Source organism: Puntigrus tetrazona, chromosome 7, assembly GCF_018831695.1.
Source record: "Puntigrus tetrazona isolate hp1 chromosome 7, ASM1883169v1, whole genome shotgun sequence".
Taxonomy (NCBI): domain Eukaryota; kingdom Metazoa; phylum Chordata; class Actinopteri; order Cypriniformes; family Cyprinidae; genus Puntigrus; species Puntigrus tetrazona.
This window is the reverse complement of record NC_056705.1, coordinates 27,621,652-27,646,654: the sequence shown is the minus strand read 5'-3', so window position 1 is coordinate 27,646,654 and position 25,003 is coordinate 27,621,652. Positions and strand designations below refer to the sequence as shown.

General features: G+C 38.3%; 3 protein-coding genes and 1 long non-coding RNA gene across 6 annotated transcripts; 1 reads left to right on the top strand and 3 right to left on the bottom strand.

The window, feature by feature from the left end:
• Nucleotides 1–248: 248 nt before the first annotated feature.
• On the bottom strand, nucleotides 249–1,808 carry ascl1b (achaete-scute family bHLH transcription factor 1b). The gene is made up of 2 exons (XM_043245561.1): nucleotides 1,045–1,808; nucleotides 249–846 (listed from the first exon to the last, which is right to left on the bottom strand). The coding sequence occupies exons 1-2, from the start codon at nucleotides 1,607–1,609 to the stop codon at nucleotides 815–817; spliced, it is 597 nt and encodes a 198-aa protein (XP_043101496.1). The 5' UTR covers nucleotides 1,610–1,808; the 3' UTR covers nucleotides 249–814.
• Nucleotides 1,809–2,953: 1,145 nt separating this feature from the next.
• On the bottom strand, nucleotides 2,954–7,502 carry si:ch211-210p4.6 (malignant fibrous histiocytoma-amplified sequence 1). Its single transcript, XM_043245533.1, has 10 exons — nucleotides 7,365–7,502; nucleotides 6,230–7,097; nucleotides 5,718–6,012; nucleotides 5,450–5,636; nucleotides 5,171–5,355; nucleotides 4,566–5,062; nucleotides 4,216–4,361; nucleotides 3,723–3,921; nucleotides 3,534–3,601; nucleotides 2,954–3,452 (listed from the first exon to the last, which is right to left on the bottom strand). Exons 1-10 carry the CDS (start codon nucleotides 7,378–7,380, stop codon nucleotides 3,430–3,432), a joined length of 2,484 nt encoding a protein of 827 aa, XP_043101468.1. The 5' UTR covers nucleotides 7,381–7,502; the 3' UTR covers nucleotides 2,954–3,429.
• A 2,394-nt stretch (nucleotides 7,503–9,896) lies between these two features.
• Nucleotides 9,897–23,844, bottom strand: rassf7b (Ras association domain family member 7b). 3 transcript variants are annotated; one of them, XM_043245551.1, is made up of 6 exons: nucleotides 23,824–23,844; nucleotides 15,309–15,455; nucleotides 14,336–15,219; nucleotides 11,788–11,944; nucleotides 10,950–11,057; nucleotides 9,897–10,177 (listed from the first exon to the last, which is right to left on the bottom strand). In XM_043245551.1, exons 2-6 carry the CDS (start codon nucleotides 15,409–15,411, stop codon nucleotides 10,146–10,148), a joined length of 1,284 nt encoding a protein of 427 aa, XP_043101486.1. In that variant the 5' UTR covers nucleotides 15,412–15,455; nucleotides 23,824–23,844; the 3' UTR covers nucleotides 9,897–10,145. The 3 variants fall into 3 exon arrangements, with proteins under 3 accessions (XP_043101486.1, XP_043101485.1, XP_043101484.1); XM_043245550.1 differs by lacking the exon at nucleotides 23,824–23,844 and adding an exon at nucleotides 21,013–21,205 and having other exon boundaries at nucleotides 15,309–15,458; XM_043245549.1 differs by lacking the exon at nucleotides 23,824–23,844 and adding an exon at nucleotides 21,013–21,204.
• LOC122349501 lies at nucleotides 21,184–24,735 on the top strand. The gene is made up of 4 exons (XR_006251460.1): nucleotides 21,184–21,287; nucleotides 22,622–22,757; nucleotides 23,337–23,548; nucleotides 23,898–24,735. It is a non-coding gene; the product is annotated as an uncharacterized LOC122349501 (long non-coding RNA).
• Nucleotides 24,736–25,003: the final 268 nt, after the last annotated feature.

Genomic DNA, 25,003 nt, shown 5'->3' with positions numbered 1-25,003 from the left:
TGTTTTTAAAAATCTTGTTCGCTGTGATACTTTTTCGCAATTAATTGTAAAACTCACTAGCAGTTGCTAGGTAAAAAATGTTCTGAGTGTGTTTGTAGCGTTTAATTTCAAAGTAAATCAGTACTTATTTATACAGTGCTTAAGTATCTACATTTGTGCCATTTGGATTATTAACTGTCAAACTTAATAAAAGTATTTTTTAGTTATTGCAAGTTATCAGTCAGTTGATTTTAACCACACAAGACAATTAAATGAATAAATAAAGTCTTTATTTTACATAAAATAGGGTTTCTCTTCATAAAAAATTGCATATACACAAGTTTGTATAAAAACACACAAGTGCACACTTTGATACAAAAGTTATTCACCCAGTACAAAAAATGTTTCCGCATATCTAGCACAAAATATTATAATATACAGGTTGCCTGTGGGCTTCCTAGTGTAACGTTAGTGTATCCCCTAACAGACGCCGTATATGGGACCTGATACTATTTCTCCTCATTCGTTTAACTACGACTGGTCACCTCGTTATTTGTACAATATGGAAGGAACAAACTGGCTCATTCAGTTGCATTTACACGTTATTGCCTCAACAGGGCAAAATGTTGAAAGCAGGGTGGCGAGACACAAGTCAGCGGTACAGATTCCTCACACGCCTCAAGTCCTGTGCGGTTCTAACATTTGGAAACTCGCAAAGTGTTGCATCTGTGTGCATTGCTGGAAAATGCCCTCTGTGTGTCCAGTGCTCAGTCAATGACCTCAAGTCCTTTATGGGCACCAGCAGGCAGCGTATCACAGGTTCTGCACCTTCCCTTCAGCACCAGTCTTTAGTAGAGAGTGAAGCACCTGTAACAGAATGATAACCTCCATGAGTCACACGCATCTCCAAAATGACCGCAATTCAGAAAAAAAGGACTCCAGAACACTCTGATGATTATGCTATGTTATAATAAAGTGTTGGAGGCACGAATTGCTTTTTAAACTCGGCGGCCACTGTAGTTGAGGGTCTGTAAAAGTGTAAAACGCTTAAAAACTCGCCCCTACCTGATTCGTATCTGTCGAACCATGTGGTGAAGTCCAGCAGCTCCTGCTCCTCAGAGCTTAGATGCTCGTAGCTGCCCTCGTCGGAGGAATACGCCGAATGAGGAGACTCCGAGCCCGCCGAGTACGCGTTGGAGACCGACGGAGACGGGACGCCGCACTGCAACACGGCAGACACGGCGTCGTGCTCGTCCAGCAGCTGCTGAAGCGCTCGGATGTACTCCACCGCCGAGCGCAGCGTCTCCACTTTGCTCATCTTCTTGTTGGCCGCTCCGTTGGGCACATGCTGGCGCAGCGTCTGGAAGCCCATGTTCACCTGCTTCACGCGGTTTCTTTCGCGCTCGTTGCGTCTGGCCACCGCCATGGGCTGCTGCTGAGGGATGGTGTAGCTGAGTCCGTTGAAGGTCAGTCTCCTCTTGCACCTGAGCAGCTCCGGGCTGCTCGAGCGCTGTCTCTTCAGCACTTTACACTCCCTGTCCTGCTTCGCTTGAGGTGCGAGGGTCTCCGAAAAAGTCTGGTAAAACGCATCTTGAGCCATTTGCGTCGCAGCGATGACAGTCGCCTCCATGTCGCGGGAAATAAATAGATAAATAGATGGGGAGTTTGCGAGTGATGCGCCGCTCTCGTGCCTTTCGCGTGGCTCGCAAGAAGCGATTCACCTGTTCCGCGAACGATTTGAGGGTAAAGCAACTTGCTCTCCCTTTTCTACACGTGCGCCACACCTCCACCCCCCTTTCTGGCCGCACGCTCCCAAAGGAAGACCCGCCCCCTGCATGAATCCCCTGCTCAGGCTTCGCGCGCCGGGCGCGTGGCTTTGACAAACTCAAAGGAACTATTCTGTGCGCTCACTGCGCCACGCGTATGAGGCGCTGCCTATCTCTGGGAAATAAGGCTCACCCGGCGCACGCGTATGTTCCGCGTTATGGAACTTAAAAAGTGTGTTGACCGTTGATATCAAAGAAAACCATGGAGTTAGGTTCACTTTATAGACATTCGGGTTACTATAATCCGCCCGTTGTTTATCTTGTCAGTCTGCGGGGTTGCTTTGGATAACCTGCTAAATAGACATAGGTTCAAAACTTTTTCCTGAATATAAGAATTTCAGTATAGGCCTACTGTGTATATTGCCATCTGATACCACGACTATGTCTCTTCTACAGTTTTGTTAGGGGCAGGCGAAGATGTAAATGAAAGTTTTGAATGCATATAACTTCCTCTACATTCATATATGGATTGGAAAATTTGGTAATTTAGATTGTTAATCAGGGTTTTCATATATAAGCAGGGCTAAAAACGTAACAATGCAGAGTTTGTCTGAGGGTTTTGTTTTAGGGTAAGTCTCTATGTGTTCGGGTGTGCTCCTGCAAGTGAGCTGTCATTAGTATATAGCAAAGCACTATCAACAAGATCGACTGAAAATGCCAGCTTGCTATACTTTACAGTGCAGTAAAAATCTGAACGTGAATGAACAGATGGAATATTGGTAAAAGTGCTAAGGCTTTTAAATACATTTTAAAGTTTGTATTGCAAAAAATACAATACTTTAAAAATAGCTGGTAACACTATTTTAATGGTCCTTTCAGACATTTGGAAGTCATTAGAGTAGACTGTGCTTAATATGTGCTATTTTGATATTTAATGTTACTTTTATGGCCCCTCAACAGACATTCTGACTAAACTGGGTCACTTTGCATATTAACTTATTAACCGTAACAGTCCACTAATACTAGTTAGATGATGTGTAGTTACAAAGTTATAGTCAACAGAATGTCTAAATGGAACCATTAAAATAAACCATAATCAAATAATTTACTTTAAACCTCAGCTTTGTTAGAATATGTATATGTCGAGAGAAACATGTAGACCTGCTTTTGACTTTGTAGCTAATTCAAAGCACATGGCAGAGAGAAAGAAGCTTTGATAAATCCAATGATACTTTTGCATCTGGATAACTTTATTGAACAATCCAATGCATGTTCAAGCATGGACAGCAGCAATACCTTAACCCCAAAAAACAGTCCTCAAACAAATTGTGAAAGGTAAATGTATAAAGATCCCCCCCTAGCGGAGACGATATGTTTCTACAAGACAACATGTCCAAGGAACAATTACTTCAAAACGTTTGCATGCTCCCCAAAATAATGTTCGATTCCATTATTTTGGAGAACATACAATCATTCATTCCATGCTAGGTCAAGAAATATATTCATTATAGTAAGTATTATAAAGGCTACGTTTATTGCTATTACAATTTATGTAATAACATGTTGAAAACATTACAATTGCAATGTCTGTGCAAGTCGGTATTAATTACAGTACGTTAACATATGTTCAGCTTGTGCTTCACATAAGTAATGACACGTTTGTGGGCTTCAACAGCCTTTCCCATCATGTCAAGCGAGCATCGGGAGCTGAAAACAGAAATATTTAAGAATTATAAAAAGCAGGAGACTAAATGCATGTTGCGTTTCTCTGTAAATAAATGCACTTACTCCTAGGGAACAGCCACTCAGTCCTTCGTTGGTGTCCATTAAGGCACGTTTGTTTTTCCTCAAGTCCTCTGTAAGACAAAACGCACTGTTCACCTGATTTCATTTGACGAGTCAAACCTTCTTTGATAACAAATACGTAACGGTTTAATGAGAATGCACAAAAAGAGATCAAATCTCATGGCAACTTACATATTAAATTTGCTCGCCCCTGACTCCTCTAACCATTCTTGCCAGTCGTTCCATTCAAAGTATTCGTCACAGTCGCTGGACTTACAGGGACTGTGGACAGTCAGGTACAGCCCTTGCCACTGCTCTGTCAGTTTGTTCAGCCGTATCATAATGTGCCTTATCACTTCCCATGCTTTCTGGAAGTCTTCTGAAGTCTCAACTACAGGAAGCAAAATGATTAAATATATTTAAGTATAAATTATATAAATATACGAACCAACATAAAAAAACTCCAAAATCATGCTATAAATTTGACCGCAACATATAACCATTGCAGATTAATAGTGAGTTTTATGATCTGATGGAGATCACCTTGACATAGTCACCACTGAGCACCGACTCTGTAATAAGCCCAATTTTTTGAAGAGTAGTGTATGTGTATTCAAAGTATCTGCTTGAGAGAATACAAATGAAAATAATTGCTATACAAAATGCAATAAAACAGGTGACATACGCTCAGTCTCTTTGCAGCGGATCTCAATGAACTGGTCCCCGTCATGGCGTTCTCTGAGCAGAAAGCGTCTGTCACCACAGCACAGCACACACTGGTCTTTTCCCATCCAGTAAGGAGAGTATAAGGAGCACACTCTGATGACAAGCCTGTAAAGCAATCATCAGTTACATGTCATTACTAGTTATACATGTGGAACACTAGTTTCATTCAAATCAGTCTGAATTCATTTTTTAACATCAGGGTGTCTGGGTTGGTGACTCAGGACAGCTAATAGAGTGAATAAACCAGAAATCTTCTTTAATGACCTGTATTTATTTTCTATGAAAGAGAAAGGCATAATAAGCTTTCACCTGTGAAAGAAACCATGTGGTATCTCGGGTAGGAAGTAAACATGGATATTTAGGTCCTCTGTATTGTCTGATTGCCACTTTTGCTCTACTTGTTTGTTGTCTGGCAGGTAACTTGGGAACAGACAAGCATCTGGCTCGTACACAATCGGATTTGAGGGCACCCAGCTTTTCTTCGGACAGAATTCGTTGGCTTTTGGATTGAGAGGACTGTTATGTTTGGTCGACAAGCACACGTCAAAGTGTTTTAGTAGTGAAAGGAGACTTCCTTCCTTCTTACTAGACCCAACCACTTCGTTAATTAGCTCTTGTTCTGTAGTGCCATAATTCTTCTGGAGCTCAGTCCGCACCAGGATCCTGATAGCCACATTGTTTAAGGATGCTCTGTGTTTATAGTCGCTGATCCATCTTTTCTGCTGTACTAAAAGTGCATTTTCTGACTTCAGCTGCTCCGGGGAAATCTTGCTCAGTTCCTGGACTAGGTCGTGTCTCACAATGGTCTGTAACAGAATTAAAAGAAAATGAACGATGAAGAACTTCATACACTGGTTATTTTATTCTATTCAGATACATTTCACGGTTGTGGTTTAAATGTTTGTTGCATGAACCTTGAACAATGAGATGAGGAATGATGGTTTTACAAACAAAAAAACAGCCAATTCTGGAATATCCTTGTACCACATAATGACTCCAATTCGGTGAAGATACTGGAGAATTAACTTAAGCTTGTCATCATCTAGTGTAACGTGTCTGTTCTTCAGTTCATACAAGAGGGTGTCTTGAGTCACAATTCCTGAAAATAGGTGCAAATTTCAGAATGAAAACCTAAGAACACACCATACACCATGTGATCTAAAAAAAATTAAATAAATTAAATGACAACTCACCATGCTCAGCAATGTCGCCGTTTTTCACAAGCTCTTTGATATCTTTCTCCACCTCATAGTAGCATCTAGGTAATGTCTGTTCTATGCTGGGGAATGTAGCTTTGTTCAAAACCTCGTTTTTGATGTGAGTACGTAGCTTGACAATGTCCTCCTCTTTAGTGCAGTCTATAGGTACAAAATCAAGTACCTGAAAATAAAAGGAGATTGTGGCAGCACATTTTTTTCAATTCTATTAGATTATAAAACAGCAGCTACAAAGCCAAATTACCTTTAGTTTGTTCTCAGTGAGCCTTTCAATCTGATTTATCTGGTCATAGTACAAAGGCGAGTCCTCCTTATCCTGGAGGTTCTTCTTACGCTGGTCTAAATTCATTTTATGTGTTTCAAGCATTTCCTTCACCTGGTCTTCGATGTGTTTTTTCTTTTCATTCACATCATTCTCATCTGTGCATTGGTCAACATGAGTGCCCACAAGCAGAACTACTGAGTCTGGTATCTTAAGCTGAAGATTTTTGATCCAGAATGCCACATTCTCCTTGAAACTCTGAGCATCCATGTTGTAACTAAAAAAAGAGAGAGAAAAGTTTAATGCATTGCCTTTTGGTGGAAAAAGTCCCCCAAATCTGTATAATATTTGGTTTTGCCCATTTCATAGTCCACAATGGAAAAATTACAATCTGTAGTAGTAGTGATGTTTGCTAGTAAAAGACTAAATTGTCAAAAAGTTGTATATGTTAGTGGTTAAAGTAGATTACACATCTAGCAGAAAAAGGGCTTTACCTGGAGAGGTTGATGGCAAGTATGACAAATGCTTGAGATGTTATAAACACATGATGGGTGATGTAGTATTCCTCTTGTCCAGCAAAATCCCAAAAGATAAAACGGATACCCTCATTATCAACTTCACTGATTTCGATCCCTACAGTACGATCCTCCTCTGCCACTGCTACAGGGCAACCCTGCTTCAGACTGCGGCACAGAGTGGATTTCCCCGCCATGGAGGTCCCCAAAAACATAGTCTTCACAGTTTTCTCATTTGGGGCGTTCGCCTCAAGCATTGAAAAGTAACTCTGGATATCTCTCAATCCCCCTGCGCAGACCCCCTGTGGGGGCTTTCTAAGAGGGTTACCATTAGCTTTGAACAGAGCTAAGCTACTGTTTTGAAAGAGCAGGTCTGGAAGGTCTGTCAACTGGTTCCTCTCGACATAAAGTTCTGTTAGTTGAGAAAGGCCCACAAGAGGATCCAGATTCTTCAGGCAGTTGTTAGACAGGTTCAGGTAGTTGAGATGCTGGCACCTGTTCATGTCCTGGGGTAGCTTTTCGAGCCGATTGGTACTCAATTTTAGAAATCGAAGTTTCTCCAAGGAGGAAAATACATTTTCTGGAATGGTTTTGATATTGTTCTGATTGATATAAAGTTTCTCCAACTGGCGCAACCCTCTAATGTCCGCGGGGAAATCAGTGAACTCATTCCTGCACAGGTTGAGCTCCGTCAGGTTTTTCAGCTGAGTGATACCACAGATTTGTTTGAGTCTGTTCCGCTGTAGATCTACCTTTACTGCATCTCCACCCCTCTGGAGAAGCTCATTGGGAAGCGTTTTGAGCTTCTTTCCAGCAAAGTCTTCTTCTGTTTTGGCGTTTTGGTTTCCTATGGTAATATTATCGTTAATGTAATAAAAATAATTATAATAAAATCATTCTTATTTCAACTTTAGAAGCAACATACTCCTAACGTCTTTTTCTTAAACCTTTCACAAATGGTTAAAAAATGATTAAAACTATGTCACTTCGTTAGGACTAGCTGATATATCCATCACAATGATACAGCAAAACCTCGAGAGAATCCTAACTGATGTGATCACGTTACTTAAGCGCATCTAAAGCATTTCTTACAGATGAAGAAAAAGGAGCATACCATTTACAAGGGGCATGTTGATGAGACGCTAAAGAAACCCTCTCGCTCGTCTGTGTGTCAGATAGCTGATCTACTTCCTTATGTCTCATAGAGCAAAGCAGGGACGGACTTTTAACTGAGCAGGACAGCAGATTTTTACTTTCATTTTCTGTAAAAAGTAGCAGCGTCTAGTTCAGTTTCTGTCACGTGATTTACGCAGTCATCTAAAAACGAGTCGGCACTGCCCTCATCCGACTAAAATGTGAAACAATGTGCATATTAAAGTAGCGATGGGATATTACTCGTATAGCTCGACAACAAAATACATTTCTATCATCATCCATTCATGGTTTTTGAAATGTCTCAGCACCATTTATTTATTTATTTTGATTATTATTTAGTTATTTTTGATGAATAGACTCGTTACACGCATGGGACTGAATTAGCACCACAGAGTTCCCCAAGAAAACTTTTAATTGTATGGAACTGAGAAGCAAATCCAAAGGAAACAGTAGCAGTGGGGAACAAAAGACAAACAAACCAACCGACCAACCAACCAAAATAATGTCAAGGTGAAGCGTCGTGGTCAGAACTGTATTGGCATTCTTAAAAAAAATAAGAACAAGGTTTTTTATTTCTCAGATTTCTGTTAGTCTGGTTTAAAGGCCCATTTAGTCTTGGCCTGAATCTCTGTCTGGGAAACTGCCCCAGAGTATCACATTTGTAATTAAAAGGTGGTGTCTCAGTGATTTGTTGAGGGGAGTGAATGTACAGCACCATGATTGAGGTGAAATCCTTCAGCAAGGGACCAAACCCACAACTGATCCCCAGGTTCTACGGCAGAAACGGTTGCCCACTGCTCCGGTGTGTGTCTGTGCACTACTCGCTGCTGTGTGTGTGTGTGTGTGTGTGTGTGTGTGTGTGTGTGTGTGTGTGTGTGTGTGCGCGCTTGGATAGGCACGGCCCACCACACCTGGCATACGTCACATCCTTTGCTTCATTCCTTTCCACCAATTTAATCAGGCATTTGTCAAATGATTTTTTTTCATGTTTTCATGCATTCTTTGCATTTCAGTTAGAGTGCAAAGTTTCAGCTGTGTTTAAAAAGTCTCGCCTTGTATCACAATGACAGCACATTTTATCTGACACAGGACTGTATATGGGGAAAAAATATATATTTTGCTGTATGCATGTCAGGCTGTGGAAAACATTTTTCTTTAATGCAAGTTTCAACAGACTCCTTCGATTTATTCGCCCAGTTGATTCATTTGAATGGATTTTTTTTTACTTTAATACTATTTTATGGCTTAAAACATTTCAAATGAACATCATTTTTTTATTCAGTTAAAAAGCTCTGTTAATCATTGTTTTCAATATGTCAGAGTGATCACATTTAAAGTGTATAGAAATGATGGGTTTGTAAAGTATGAATCCAAAGAGCTGCAGAATGAAAAGCGGTAGATGAAACTTTTAAATAAACACAGATGAAAACACTACACACCATAAACATTAACGCAAGACATGTAACAAGAGAGCGTATACACACAGGGAAGGCTAATCAATAGAACGACTAAATTAGGAACTACAAACTATTTGCAGTAAAAATGAGAACAAAAGAAACAGGTATAGAAACAAGAAACACCAGAAGTGCTAAACCAAAAAATAATGTATCTGTATGTTAGCAAAGAGAACAATATTTTTTGGAAATGTCGCTGCAAAATGCTCTCATTATGAATTCTTAGAGGGAGGTGGCCACCCCTATGGAAATATCCTGGCTACTCCCCGCTGTTTAGCAGATTTTTTTGACACAGAAAAAATTAAGGTAGTCACATTGGCTATATACAGACATAACCCTATTATCATACCAAACAAGGCGTGACGCAACAATACCGCATTTACTTAATGCTTTTGATTAGCTGCACCTATTATCCTTAAGACATGCCATAAGCCTTAACAGTGAACAACAACAACAATAGTAGATTGCATTTACAGACTTTCTCAAATTCCCAAATATTAATGACTCATTCTTCACTAGACTTTTGTCAGCTCAAATGTCATTTCCTGGCCCACAAATCCACTTTCCTTCACAATCAGCTAAAAAAAAACAACAACAAAAAAACCACCTGAACAGGCTAGCCATGGTTAGTGAGTTTGAGGCAGGGGATCTTGACCACCTTGACCAGATCTTGACCAGAGCTAAACTCTGCAGGAAAGTGGACCTTTAGGGACAGAGATGACAAACTTGCCTTAAAACCATATAATTCCTAAGTAGACTACATAGACTATGAGAGTCTATGTAGACCAAGCAGGACTGCAACAGTGGATATATACTGTAGAAGTAGCTAAGGAACATTGCATTTTTAAATGATTTTACTTTTTAAATGGTCTGACTTTTAATGTATCACTAAATTCACGTAATGTTTATGTTCAGGAAAACCCCTGCGTGATTCACCATGACATAACATGATTGATTTTGGTGTTAAAGGATTTTCATGCAAACTATTTCTTTGTATTTGACTCTCCAAATTGTGGAAATAATAATAAGCTTAAAAATCTTGTAATCGTTTCTTTTTATTTTGGTATGGTTTTAGTTTATGAAATATATGCAAAATACATTCAAAAATCTTAATGTTTCATAATTACAAAGACAGCACTGTATTTACATAGACTTACTATTGCGCTCACAAATGCATTTCACAGAATATCATACAAAAGATAATATAATTAACATATTCAGACAAAATGAAGTAGACTTAATATAAAGTGAACAGTGAATAATTCCTCGAGGTTGTAGTCCAGACTTTATCGCCACGATGTCTCTCTTGAGGACAGGACTGCAAGACACACACAAAATGGAGTGAGGTTCTGGACTTCATGGAGGATGCTATATGTTGTTCAGCACACTGGTGGGGGGGGGGAGTTTCACATAGCAGACAGGAAGACTGACGGATAGAAGAAATGTAAACAGAGACAAAGAAAAAAAGCTCTAGCCTAAAAAACAGCAGCATAAAAGATCAGAATCAAACATCTAAATGCTCCATTTACAGTCAGACAGTCTGACCTTGAGTCTGTTGTGGCATTTCTGTACAGCCACGTGATTACTTCAACAGCATCCACTGGAGACAGTTCCACAGAACGATGGGAAAATTAATAACTCATTTCTTTCTACTTAAAACACTTGTTCCAGGAAGCAACCGGCTCAAGATTCCCATGAAAGAACCCGAAGGCAGCGCAGGTTTCAGCAAAACGGGAAGCTGATCATTATATATTTACTTTTTTTGCAGTTTGACAGTCACTATTAACACACAGCAAGATGCAGCTATCTCGTCGTAGAAAAAACACAGTGAGAACAGTGTTTTTTTAGTTTTTTTCTGGCAAAAAAAATAAGAAACTAATAAATATAAATGTCTGCAATCTGTCTCGTTGGCAGTACAGTTGAATTGTCTGATCGGAAACAGCGCATTTGACAAGGGGAAGAGCCACCAGTGAGGACAGGAGGTGAAATATTGTGCATTCTGGGAAGCGGGAAGAGGTAGAGGCGGACAAGCAGAAGGTTTGAGGCCAGCAGAGGGCAGCGTGTGCAAGCTGTGTGTCACACATACACACCCTCTGGATGAAGGCTGGAGACCAGTGGGTTCTGGAGGCTGCGGGGGTTCCCCAAAATTTGCTTGGCGGTGGTACGAGGGTTAAACTCCAAGATGGAGGAATTAGAATCTATCATAGACACAAAAAACATTACTGTTAAGCGTTGCCAGCATTGGTGCCTTATGAAACAATAATATAAGGGAATAAATGGCAAAATATAATGTATATTACACAATACATTTCCATATTTTGAAAACTAGTGCTTATATTTTTTCAACATACAGAAATATATTCATTGACAATAAATGCCTATATGCTGAAACATAGACATATATTTAGACATTTTAAATGTTATATTCATAATGTTTTATCCTTCAATGAGTATATTTTGCTCATAGATGTTCCCATATAAATGAGAATATATGTACACACACACACATTTACTGAATGTGCACATACTGCATGAGTGTATATATGTTCAATATATATTTGTACACATGCTGTACTATATCTATATATTATAAAGCGTGTTACTGAATATAAAATGACATATATTGTGATTATAAATAAATATACATACTTTTTAAATATATGAAAGCAGCGATTGCTCCTGTATTATTTAATGTATTGTAATATATTTACATAATATATTATTCTGTACAATTTCTAATATACTGTTATGTTATATAATATAGTAATCATTCATATATTAGGAAATACATTTTCCTCACATAAGGGGTTATTTAGTTGAGTACAGATAATGTCCCTCTGAAACCACCAGAAACGTGTTATCCCAACGTATAGAAGAAAAGACCTTGTTAACTAGTGGCTTGTGAAAACTGAATGTAATTTTAAACACCTTCATCACTCTGTCCATCAGGCTTGAGGAGAGCAAAATCGATCTCTTCGGTTTGCTGATTGGATTGTGCTGGAGTGACTCCTGTTTGCTGGATGAATTGTTGCAGGTTACACTGGCGTAGCTCTTTATTCAGATCATCCAGCTCCATGCTTTTAGCCTACAGGGGAACATAAGAGAGATTTAATGTTGGGTTGGAGGAAAAACTGAAGCAATGACTTTCAAACGGCAACGTTCCTTTATCACTCAGTTCTCTTTTCTTGTAATGAAACACCCACACGGACCTAACCTCTACAGTGAGATCAAATGTCCTTGTGATGTGTCTTAAATGTCATTTCAGGCATTGCGCTGCTACCATGAACAGTAATAATTGCTACCTGCTATGTTTCCTGCTTAATCATCACATATTAGTTCTTAAAGATGCTGCCTTTGCAGTACTAGCGTCAGTCTAGTTTTATTTTCCATAAACGTGCTCAGTTTTATTTCAACCTTTAAAGGTGTGACTAGTGTTGTTGGCAATGACAACAACCTGTAGGATGAATGAATATTGTGCTGCCCTTGCTGATGGGAGTGAGACAACAAATGAAGCAATAGTGAGGTAGTGTGTATGGTGCCCTGAGGTTCGGTTAGTCACGGTGAGCACACAACATGCTTTTGTGTGACCGCAATTAATGTATTGGTGTGATTCAACAACTAGCACAAAGACGTTTTATTTAAGTGTATTCTGTACTGTCAGCAAGTCATTACCGCAAATTAAAACCCTGACAGGGTCATCCAAAATAGGTGGACGTGAAATTGTGAATTTAAATCGTGAAATCCCATCAGTTTATCATCAAACCTTCTGCAAATAAAAAATGTACATTGCAACATAGCAATAAGACGAACACGGTAACATTATTAATGTAATAGTAGCACAAAAGGCCCTTTTGACCGTTTTGGCACAAACTGGCACTGTATAAGCGTGTTGTCTGAGCACGAGACATGAAAGTAGAACCGGTGTGAGTGAATTATTGATCGGGCTGATATACAAAGTTTCCATGACGGTGGCAAATTTGACAAATTATCAGACCGCTGAATATCAAAATTGACCAGTCAAGCCTTTTAGTAGTAGCAGGATAGAAACTGTTCGCACTGCATGTAAAACCGCATACTCAGTAGGTACTAGATCTGATTGAGAACTTGCTTAGGGACCATTAAAAACAGGTGTTTACTACACTTTGCATTACAGTTCTTCTCTATATATATAGTGGTTAATGAATCTGAAGTTTTGCACATTTCTCAAAAAATGTCTCATGCTTTACTTCCATGTTGCAAAATAAGGTGGATATTATAGCGTTAATGTGTTTAGAGTGAATGAAATCTAGGTGTACTACATCTGCCGTGGCCATGCCATGTATTGTGTCGGCTGCACCATTTCTCAGCTGTCATTCCTCTCAGTGGCCTCACGGTATGGTAAAGCATCAATCAGGTAATTTTCATAACGTTTTTCAGATGTTGTTAATATAGACACACTACTCTTTTGGCATATACTATCTTTTTTAATCACTAGGTATACATGTTAGACAGCAGTTCGCCTGCCCATCCAGTCCTGATGCTTAACGGTAAACAAACTTGGCTTGCTGTTCCGAATAGAGGCTCGAACCTGAGGCTGAGCTTGACCTCTGAGATCAACCCCGTCCCGTTGAGGTACTACCTAGAGGGAGAATAACTAAAAAAGCGGAGGAGAAGGGAAGACGGAAGGATGCCGGAGGAATTGGTGCTGGGGCAGTCCAATGAGTGCTGCTTATATAGGTTCTTAATGATGATTGACAGACCCGAATGATTAGGCTTCTCCCAAACCTACGTTGTGGAACTTCATTTATTTGACCTTTTTGGGAAACTGTAGTACTTGCCCACTCAGCGAGACCATGTTTTAAAGAGCATTGCCTCCAACAAAACACGACCTTATAGGTTGTTTGTGCAAGCACCTTATTACGGACCTATATTTATGTTTTAAAGTTAAGTGCCCTCTAGCAGGCGTAAATATAATGACAGTGTTGTGTTGCGCCTGTCATCATGAAATGACGTATGACTCTAATTACCCATTAAAATGTTTATTTTTTACACTGATCTCATGGTAATTCATACATATTTACTAGGTGTAATTCATATGAATGATCACGCCTAACCCCACCCCTTACAGGAATCGTGCATATATATTTTATGAGCATGTGCGTTTTCTGGGATCAAACACATGATCGCATGATCACATGATTAGATGCCATTGTATAACTACGAACTGTGCTAAATGAAACCCGAAATTGCGCTGCAGATAAAGGAGTACAAGACATTAGTATGAAAATGCCCTGTCGCCAATAAAGGCGCAATTGTAGTACGCTCTGATGAGTAATAATTCAGGGATTTGGACAAACAACCTATACAGGTGTATTGGTTGGTGGACAGGTTGGTTTTAAATGTTTTATACATGACAATAAATAAATTGTTCTTGTGAAACAGTAACAATATGACAAGTACACAACATTGAGAGTAAAATAAAAACAGACATGCAGACCTGCAGTTGTTGTTCTGCCAGCATTAACTCCTTTTCTATATCTTCAACTGATGCCTGAAGATCTGCCCCTTGACGCTGATGATTGTCCAGTTGTTCTTTTGCTATAACTACAGATTCTTCAACACTGGGTCTGACTTTAAGCGCGCCATTTCTCTTGGTTTCAAAAAGCAGCTTGATATCTCGCTCTAGCTGCTCTGATTGGCTGTCTGTGTCATGCAACCTTCGATTGTGCTTGTCTAGAGCTAAACGGATATCATTTTTTTCCCGCAGAATGTCCTTTTCTCTTTGAACCTCAGACTGAAATTCATTTTCCCAGTGCAACGCGTGGGCTAATTCTGCCTCGTTCCGCCTTAAAAGCTGCTGTAGGTGGTCCATTTCCCCAAGGAGGTCAGGGGAAAGGGTTGGAGGAGGAGCCCGCTCCCAAACGCTCAGCTCCCTCTCTAGAGAATCCACCTGTCCCTGCAGAGACTGTAGCTGCCCTTGTTGTCGTAGTATCTGCTGATAAAGTGTGTCTTTGGATGGACCAGCCTGGGCAAGAGACGAGGGCGGAGATGGAGACACCCCTCGGGCTTGGGAGTCTCTGGGTGCTTTTTCAACCTGCTTTACATGAGTTCGGGGTGATGTGGAGGGTCCCAGATTGAAAGTGAGAGCTTTTTTTGGCTCTTTGAGTTTGGAGGGCTCTGGATCTGGAGGCCTGGGTAATTGTGGGGCTCTACCTTGGTCTGAGGTTTCACTGCTTGTGGGACCGGTGCGCCGTAGGATGAATTGCACTTCATTGCCTAATTGGCCCAATTTAGCCAGGGACTCCAATGGGCATTCATTGGCCACAAGCTGCCGTTCCTTATCCCGCAGTTTCTGGATAAGAACATAACGACCAGTTTGCCCTGAAGAGCATATTAAGAGTGAACGTTAAAATACAAACGCACTAGCTGTTCAAAGAGCAAATCAAAGAGAAAGAGGCTCAATAACTTACCTATTGCCTGGGCAAGGGCAATGACTACATCCTGACAAGATGTCTGTTCTGATAGGCCACAGACGACACGTGGAATACCATCCACCCACACCTTCAGCTCCATGACTGTGAGAAAGTCAGTAAGGAGCTTCTCTACATGACAAGGCTCTGTTGAACAGATAAAATAATTAAAATAATGAACAATTATTTACGGTATAGAGAATAACTGCAGTACAATCTTGCTTGCAAACGTCATTGGTTCATGGTTACTTTAATGTATATATGAACATTTTGGTTGTATGAGGGAAAGGAATCTGTCAAGTTTCACTACAAAATATCTTAACTTGAGTTTTGATGATGAGCTACACTCTTAAAGGTTTTTTGGAGAGATGTACTTTTTAAGATGTATTTTCTTTTAATGAAGTGGTAAAGCAGCTCAGGTCACACTTTAAACTGACAACATTCCAGATTCTGCTACTTCAGATGTGAACATTTTTACTTTTACTGTTTAATAGATCAAACAAACTAAACTAACCGAAACTATAACGAGAGACATAGCACACTCCAAGTATTTTGGCATTTGGTTTTGAGGAATGCTGCTTTACAAGTAAGATAAAGTCAAAGTGTGTCTTTGGATTAAACCAATGAATAGCATAATGAGTTAAAAAACATTGTTACTGTTAGATAATGTTTATAGAGATGTGTTGTGATGAACATTCATGTCATGTAACTGTAAGAACTTTCAAAAGAGCATGATCACTTTTAATCTGACACCACATTTCCCTAGAAGTATGCATGCATGGTAAAATGATTGAAAAACACCTCAGCAATGCAAGCCAATAAACTCCTTCAGCCAACACATTCATGAAAAGTCACTGATCAAAAAACATCCTCAAAGTGTTTTTTATTTTATCTGCCCTTTGAGCATGTCCTGACAACAGCAATCAGCCCTATTTTCAAAGTTATCGTGAATTATGTGTCCATTTTAAGGAAGCGCTGCTTTTGGCAAATGAACAGAAGCAGCACTCTTAAACTGGCTGTTTGTGTTTAAATAATGCTCTGTGAAGTGAGTTAAAGCGCGACTCATGTCGTCAACCTGCACATTGACTCCTGAGGCAATCATTAACCAACCTTCACATTCCTACAAACCTTGAAACTGTTCTCACATGCTCAAAGAATGTGTATACTGTACTCACAGTCACAACACTTCTGCATGTCAAACCAGATCATTTAATCTGACAAAAAGGCAATAGCCATAAGAGCTAAGGGGGAAAGGCAAGACAAATATGTTGTCTGTCTGTGGTGTCAGCACAGAACATGGCTCAGGTTCCATGGCTTGTATTTCACAATGCTTTACTACGGCAAAAATAACATGTCTTTGGCTTGATTAAGCCACACCTAGGCTAAATGTAATCACTGACTTATTTCACCACAATGACCGTGACAGTTTAAGCTCAATTATTATTTTTAACATAGCTTTTACACATCAGCAGTAAAATATTAGTAAACTGTGATGTTAGATATGATAGAATATGAAGAAGCACACTACAGTTTTTACGTGCTTTTGCTTTCAAACGTGACACCCTGCAAAGCATTAGCTATGCAACCAACACACTCTCATGGCAATTCACAGCAACTGTACATTTTGGCAGATTGGTGACTAATCTCATTCATATGCTTTTTTTAAACTTTGCTTACATTCCTGTGATGTTAAGTTTAAGGCCGAGTTTTAGGTGGGCTTTCAGACTTACTTTTCTTCAAAAATCAAACAAATTCTCACGAAACTGCACACCTAGTAAAATAGATACATTTTGTCATTAGATAAAATTGTGCATTCTTTAAAAAGCAAGACACACCACAACGGTCATCTTTACATAGAAAATAAATTAAAGAGGGAGTGGAGCAAAAAATGTAAGCAGTGCAAATTAACTGCGTTATCTTTGTCATAATTATATGACTCCTCTTATTGTACATGTCATTAACAGCAGTGAAAAACAGTACGTTATTGGCTAAGGAGGTGTTATGTTTTTACGGGGTTATTATATTTTAAAGTACGGTCTTATCATTAGCGTACAATACTTGCTACAGTAAACACAATGCTCTAATGTAATGGTAGCTTTTAGTTCCACTTCTTACTGCTGAACACAGCCATTAGATTTATCAAGCATGTAAACCTGCTTCCTTGTGGAAACAGCAGTCTTTACTGCAGCTTCAGAATTCAAATTGTGTTAAAACCGTGTATAATTTATGTTTTAAAGTAGTCTCTCTATGCAATGGATCTCGTTTTACTCCTCTATTCTGAAAACTACACAGGTAAAGCGAAAAGTTCTGTTAACATGTCAATAGTGAGTTTTTCACACAATGCCATTTAAATAGCTTTCCTCTTCACTACATAGAATAAAATTAATATTAACAACATCTTACCTCATTTTTACAGTTGAAAACTATTACAAAAATGTTTGCTCAGCAAGCTTTGTGAACTTCTGTTTCTAGCAGATCTGATGATGTGACTGTAATCATACACCATCCACCTCCATTAGCAGACCTGCAGTAGATACCAGTCTCCGTTCTTTTAAGCACAAATCTGCCATGAAGTGTGGAGACCCATGAAATCAGCCTAGTTTGAAACATTCCATTCCAGAAATTTAAAACCATTAACCCTAAACCAGTTCCATGAGCAGGAACATCAAAGATTCAGTGGTTCTAACTGACTAAACTCACTAGAGTAACGCATTACGTGATGAAACAGAAAACTGAACCGGCATCAGCGGTTACACTTTAAATCATATTCTAAACATCAAGTTCAATTCATGATTCAAGTTGGAATTCCGTTGTTTGAATTGAACCTTTTTGAAGGTGTGCAAATATACTTGGGAAAAACATCCATTTTCTCATGTTTCCCTGTCAACATGGGCTTACAGGAGTAGCCAGGAGATGCACATGCTACTAGAAACATATGGCAAACTAGAAATACAGGTTTCACGCTCTTTCTTCCGCCTGATGATGACAGATGTTCCATTGTGGTCATAAGACCTCTATATGTTTGACAGCTGAAGGACCTATAGGAGACTCTCTTATTTGACGTGAACTGTCATCTGAGAGTTCAGCTACACAAATAAGAATCCGTACGTTGATGGCTTTCTCACTCAGTGAACTTTGAGAACCAAGAAGTATGTTTAAGCCGTCTGAATTCCACTTGTTATGTGAACCGGCCAGAACCAGGCTCAGGGATGTGTCTCACAAGCATTAGGTTTCTTGTGTTAAAGGGGTGAAACTGGCCTGCTTACGTAGAACAGCATATCTAAACCATCCCCATTGTGTGCAAAAGGAGGAGTGTACTCTCTCCCTCTCGACTGAGTTCATTGACGACTACAGGTAAATAGTATCGCCAAACAAAGTCAGATACCTTTGGTATGCAGCATTACAGGTACATCAACCTTGCTTTTCCTGCTAAAGAATTCCAGTTGAGTTTTACGAAAAAGGATGAGGAAAGTAATAAAAAAAAGTAAAAAGCAAGTAAAATAAGTTGTAAAAAGTAATACTTAAATAAGAAGTCCTATGTTGTACACCTTTTTAGAGTTTTATTTTAGATTTTGATATCCTCAGGTTATGTATTTGCAGTATAAATAACAAAACCCATCTCAGTGGGTTTTTCGCAGGAGCTCTGTCTAAAACAGGATGATTTCGGCCTGTCTAGTTACCATTCGTGAACCTCTCTACTGATTGGCTTGCTCTTTGCTGATCAATTGTAACGGCGTCACAATATGTCACCGCACTGGCTAAATGAAAAAACGAGGCGGCTCGTTCAAAGCAATGCAGATTCAGCTACATAATCAACAGCCTCAAATTAGAACTATATCTAGTCATCTTCATCGTGACTAGATAATCACGGTTAATTTTTTCTTTGCTATAACTTTAGACGCGATTCACCTCATAGTAACAAACAAGCAAGCTACAATTTGGCCAATCTGGTTTCTTCTAGTTAACCTTTTCGACGTGTTTTTGTGTTGTTGCTCAGTGAATGTCGGACGAATAGATCCGGCCACATTTTTACGCACTGGGTGATGACTGAACAGTTTACTGTGAAACTTATATGGTACTTACGTAGGCCCTAGACCTCGCTTATCATGAAAAAAGCCAGTAAATTTTAGGTTTCACAATATGGCGCCTTTAAAAATGTTGACTAAAAGTATAATAGTATCTAACTGATAAAAAAGGTTGCTACCGTGCATTACAGATCTGTCACTTCTTAAATTGGATGCGATATCGTGAATATGTTTAACAAAGTAAAAAATGTTTGTAAATCCCCATTGGATTATGTGCATCCCTGGTTGGGAATCTCTGATTTACTGGAATTTCCATAAAGAGTAACCACAAAATGTATGTTGGGAGTGGTCCTCTCTTTCAACCCATCCTTGGAGCGAGACAACCTCTCCACTAAATTAACGACATGATTCGTAGCCTTGAGCTGCAGGAACATAAATCAGATATACTGTTCTTTCTCTTTTTTTACGCACATCGATTTCATCACTAATGCTTTTCAAACGCGTTTCGAGATCCATCATTTAAACTGCACAGATTAAAATTCACCATTCTCACCTGCGGGTGCTCAATTATATGAAATCTAGCATTTACCCTTACTGACGTAGTTTGTGACCAGCAGTGCAGATCGTTTTGCATATCCAAATACAGCAATGACATCATTTCATTAGGTGAATGAAACGCAGAAGAATTTTAATATACATTTCCATAATTAGATATTTCCTTGAATGATTTAAGTAAAAGACTACGGAGTAGAATCTGCTCATTTAGATCGATCGCTGCGTTAGTAAGAAACTACAAAACAACAAGGTAAACTATTTATGGCCATGTTTATGTGGGGCATATTACATGAGCTTTTGCCAAAGGTGCATGACAGCAGAACCAAAGTATCAAAAAGGCAAATTATTCTTTTGAATAATTCTTATTCTATGCTATTTATTTATTTATTTATAGAATTGAACTATTTAAACTATTAAGCTAGTTCATAAAAAAAAAAAAGCCTTGTTTTATAATAGTCCAGTCTCTCACACTTCGATCTGCATTTTCACGGAATTCATCAGAATGGTCAGAAAAACGTGTTGTTGAAAATATCAAGAAATACAGCACGATTCGTAAATGGATCCTCGTTATCATGGCTCACAAACACAAAAACTAAAAGTAATAATTTGCTACATGTACACAAGTGACAGTATAAGTTGAAGGACCTGACCACTGCTTGTATCGGACACTTCTCACAATCCAAGCGTCAAGAAGAACAATACATGATCTACAGTACTTTATCTGTGGATAACACACAGTGTACTTATGACTAAACCATTATGACTAATTCGCTTCAGGCATTTTTCTTTTCATGAATAAAAGCAGGTTTTACAAAACCTGGTAACCTCAATTGTTATATTTATATATATATTTTTTATAATTATTATTATTTTAACAGACTTCTTTCATATAGAAACAAAGCTGACCTATATGTACCATTTTCTACTAATTCTTGCTATTTTATAAGCTGATTAAATTCATTGATTAAAATCAAGGGCATAATCCAAACATGATTTCAACTACTTTCAAGCTGCTTTCCTTTCCAGACAGGATGGAAGTACCTGCGTAAAATTTGGCACATTTTATTGTAAAGTCTGCAGCTTAACTAGACAAACCTGCTGGTCAGACGGAAAGCTATATTTACCTTAGAGTTGAAATCTCGCTTCTGTGTGTCCTCCTTCCTGGTTACCATGCTGAATATATTTCAAAAAGTACCGTCCCCAAACATGTCTAATGTAAAATCATAGAGTTAACCTGTAACACAGGAGTCAGAGTCCAACAGGTGTTGTTTTTCCTGTATCTACGGTAGCAGGATTAATGGCGCACTACTCGCTTCGTCTCTTGAAAGTGACTCTCTCTTTCCGCTCTCTACAATGCTGACACATACCACAGCCTTCCCATGCTCCTCCCCCTCCGCAGGTAACACAAGCAATAGTGCTCTCATTATCTCTCTCTCTGCCCTGCTCTCCTTCTCTGTCATTACTCTGTCAAAGATCTTAAAGCGGTTTGTAAAACTAGCCTAGCTCGGACATAGTGCTTCATTCTTATTTCTTTTTTGGTTCAATGGCCTGACATTGTATTTACATGTGTGTATCAGAATTGTGCTTGTTGTATGTTGATCAAATGCTTCGACTTCCTCTATAAACTCAGTAACTTCCTCCTGATAACTTTCTGGATATATAATACATGCCCGTGAATGGTGAGACTACAGGGCGTGTGGGCAATCATATAAGAGTGGTTGTAAACTTTGCAGTGTGTTAAATCCCACTTGTTTATTGTCAAACTGGAAGTTATTCATCTGCTAACTGCAACAGTTCGGATGTCAGAATGAAACGACAAAAATATGTTAACATTTGGAAACTATGTTGACATTCTGAAAACAAAACATTGGCGGTACATTCCCATGAAGAGATTGCTGCTGTGATAAAGGTGTTGTATGCGGTGTCTTTTAGAATTGTGCTACGCAGTCGCTAAGGTCTTCTGATTGTTTTGCAACAGGTTGTAAGGTGGCTGGTTGCTAGGCAATTGCTTACTGACCCAAGTCAAATTATAATAAATGTGAAATGCCTGAAATGTCTCTGGGATTGTTTGCTTTTATTTTGGACTAGGCAAAAAACTTACACTAGCATTCAAATGTTTAGGGTCTGTAGGGTTTATTTATGTTTTTTAATTTGCTCCATTTATTTGCTCAAAAATACAGCAAAAACAGTATTCGGAAGTGTTTTTTTATTATTATTATTATTATTATTATTATTATTATTACATATTATTACATTTCTTATTACTATCAATGTTGAAAATAGAAAATGGCTGTGCTGCTTTATATATATATATATATATATATATATATATATATATATATATGTATATATATATATATATATATATATATATATATATATACTGTATATATATATATATATATATATATATATATATATATATATATATATATATATATATATATCTTAAAACAAATCATTCATTCATTCATTCATTCAGAAATCTTTTGCAACTTCATAAATGTCTTTACTGTCATTTCTGATCAATTAAACGCATCCTTGCTGAATAAAAGTATTCATTACAAAAAAGTTTGATCATTCAGAAAAGTAATAGCTTTCCTCAGCAACTGAAACAATTCCATTTTTGTCTGCAACACAATTTATGCTGATACAAAAGTTAAAACCCCAAATCTCCAATTCATAGGAATAATATGAATCTTTCTGAGTTTTTTTCTTCCCGTCCTGTCGCAGATGGAGTTTTGGTTCCTTGCCGCCGTCACCTTTGGCTTGCTTGGCTGAGGACACTTAAATTCCAGAGATTATCGTCGATTTAATAGCACAGATACTACTTAAACTGAACTGAGCTGCAATGACGTCTTTGAATTCGGTAACGAAATGCCTTTAACTGAAAAGTTCAAGTAAAGTAACTGAGCGTTTAATCGTGTGATTTTACATGACTGACACTCTATTCTCTTACTTGACACTGTTAAGTGCTTTGACACAATCTGTATTGTTAACAGCGCTATACAAATAAAGCTGACTTGACCAATAGTAATATTACATTTATGCTAGGAATGTTTCAAACAGTTGTTGCGCTACATGAGCCACTAAACTATTACAATAACTCATAAAAAGGCCAGCTCTCCTCAATGTAAACCGAAACTCCCTAAACAAAGCAGGTTAAAGCACTGAATAACTGAACAGCAGTTACTTAAGCTCGGACCAGTTATGTCCAAGATGGGCTCCTGGGACATATTTATACATACAGCAAAACATCATTTACATACCAAGTTTTTTCTTCACATGCTACACAAGCATTTCATTTCATAATTTAAAGATATCATACCACCTTGTTGCACGGGTGATGGAGAAGACCCGCAGAAAAAAACATTTGCCTATATTTTATGATTCACTATCAACACGGCCACCTTGATGACTTGATGTTTGCTCTTAATTTACATGACAGAGGGGGGACCATTCACACCTCTCCCGGGGCTACAGCCACCGTTATCTACAATGGAACATCTTGCACTTGTTAGACAAGGCACAAATAAAGTCTGAAAGTGATGAAAGCCGGGATGAAACAAACGAGCAGACGAATAGCTCAAAGCTCAATGCCTTTAACGAACCCAACCTCTCAAGAGATAAAGAACTGGCAACTCAGCCACCATTATTCAGGTAAACTCTTACAGTTATATTCTTCGCTGGCATGTTTTGTTTAGCCTATCAACCACAGGCAAAATAAAAAAAGTAACTTTCCAAATGCAACATGTAAAAAAAATATAAAATGTTTCAATTCAGGACTCTTCAACATATTGTCTGCAGCATACTGAATATATAAATAGTTATATATATATATATATATATATATATATATATATATATATATATATATATATATATATATATATATATATAGTTTAAACAGCACACTATCTGCTCTGTTGACTTACCTCTTAATGCACGGGAGAGGAGAGAGTGAAACAATAAGCAGAAGGTAAAAAAGGATCTGTGTGACTTTGTCAAGGCCTCCAGACAAGTGAAGTGGGACTGCGGCTCTTGGTCGTCTTGACGACGGATGCTTTTTCAAGCAAATCAGCCAATGAAACGCGCACTGGTCGTCATACAAAAGGCCATGTGACTCTGGCTGCCTTTCAGCAGGAGAAGACGAGAAGCGCGAGGATTATTGACGTGGGAATGACGGCGGTAATGATTTTTCTTTGCACTCTTTTGACTCTGTTTTTATGGTGACTGCAGTCCCATCACTGAAGTAGATGTCTGGAATATATTTGGGTTAAATAGAGGCTGGAGGTGTGAGCCTCGGGGCTACGGAGATGAAAGATTGCCACCGTGTGGAGCATTCGAGAATTATTCCAGTGGACCTCTATTTTGAAAATTATGGGAGCGTTTTGAAATAATAAACCACTCAGTGACTCAATTATGACAAATGTTTATTTTAATTAAGTATAAAAAGAGAAGAAATCACCATTTATACCTGATATACAATAACAACACATTTATATCACCTGCTTATCAAATATTCTGTAGTATTCCGCTTATCAAATATTTTTCTGTTGTAGTAGTAGTAGTAATGATGATAATATTATTAATATTTAATAATAATATTATTATTAACGTTTTGAAAAAATAGTTTTATAATCCGAAGCGCTGTAATTGTCAATAGCTTTGAATTTTTAAGAAATAAAGAAATTAATCTGGGTTTAATTCAAAGTTTTATTGTTTTTATCATCTGAAAATTCCCTTTAATTTCTGCGTTTTAATGTTGTTTTTTAATACGAGCACGAGGACATTAATATGAGTAATAATGGGGGGAAAGAAACAAAAATAAAAGAAGGAATTACGGTTTTTATTTATTTACTTTTTCAATGTTGACTGAATGTGTCTCATCGTCTGAAATGTCCTTTTAATTGCCAGTGTTTTTAATTACTTGTTTGTTCGTTTAAGAAAAAAAGTAAACTGACTGAAAAACAAATTGGGATTGTTCTGTAACAATAAAGAAAGAAAGAAAAAGAAAGAAACAGATGTTGTTTTTCTGTTTTGCAACGTAAGACAGCCCACCTGTATTGTAAGTAAGGCTGTATGTGTATGTGTGTGTATGTGTGTGTGTGTGTG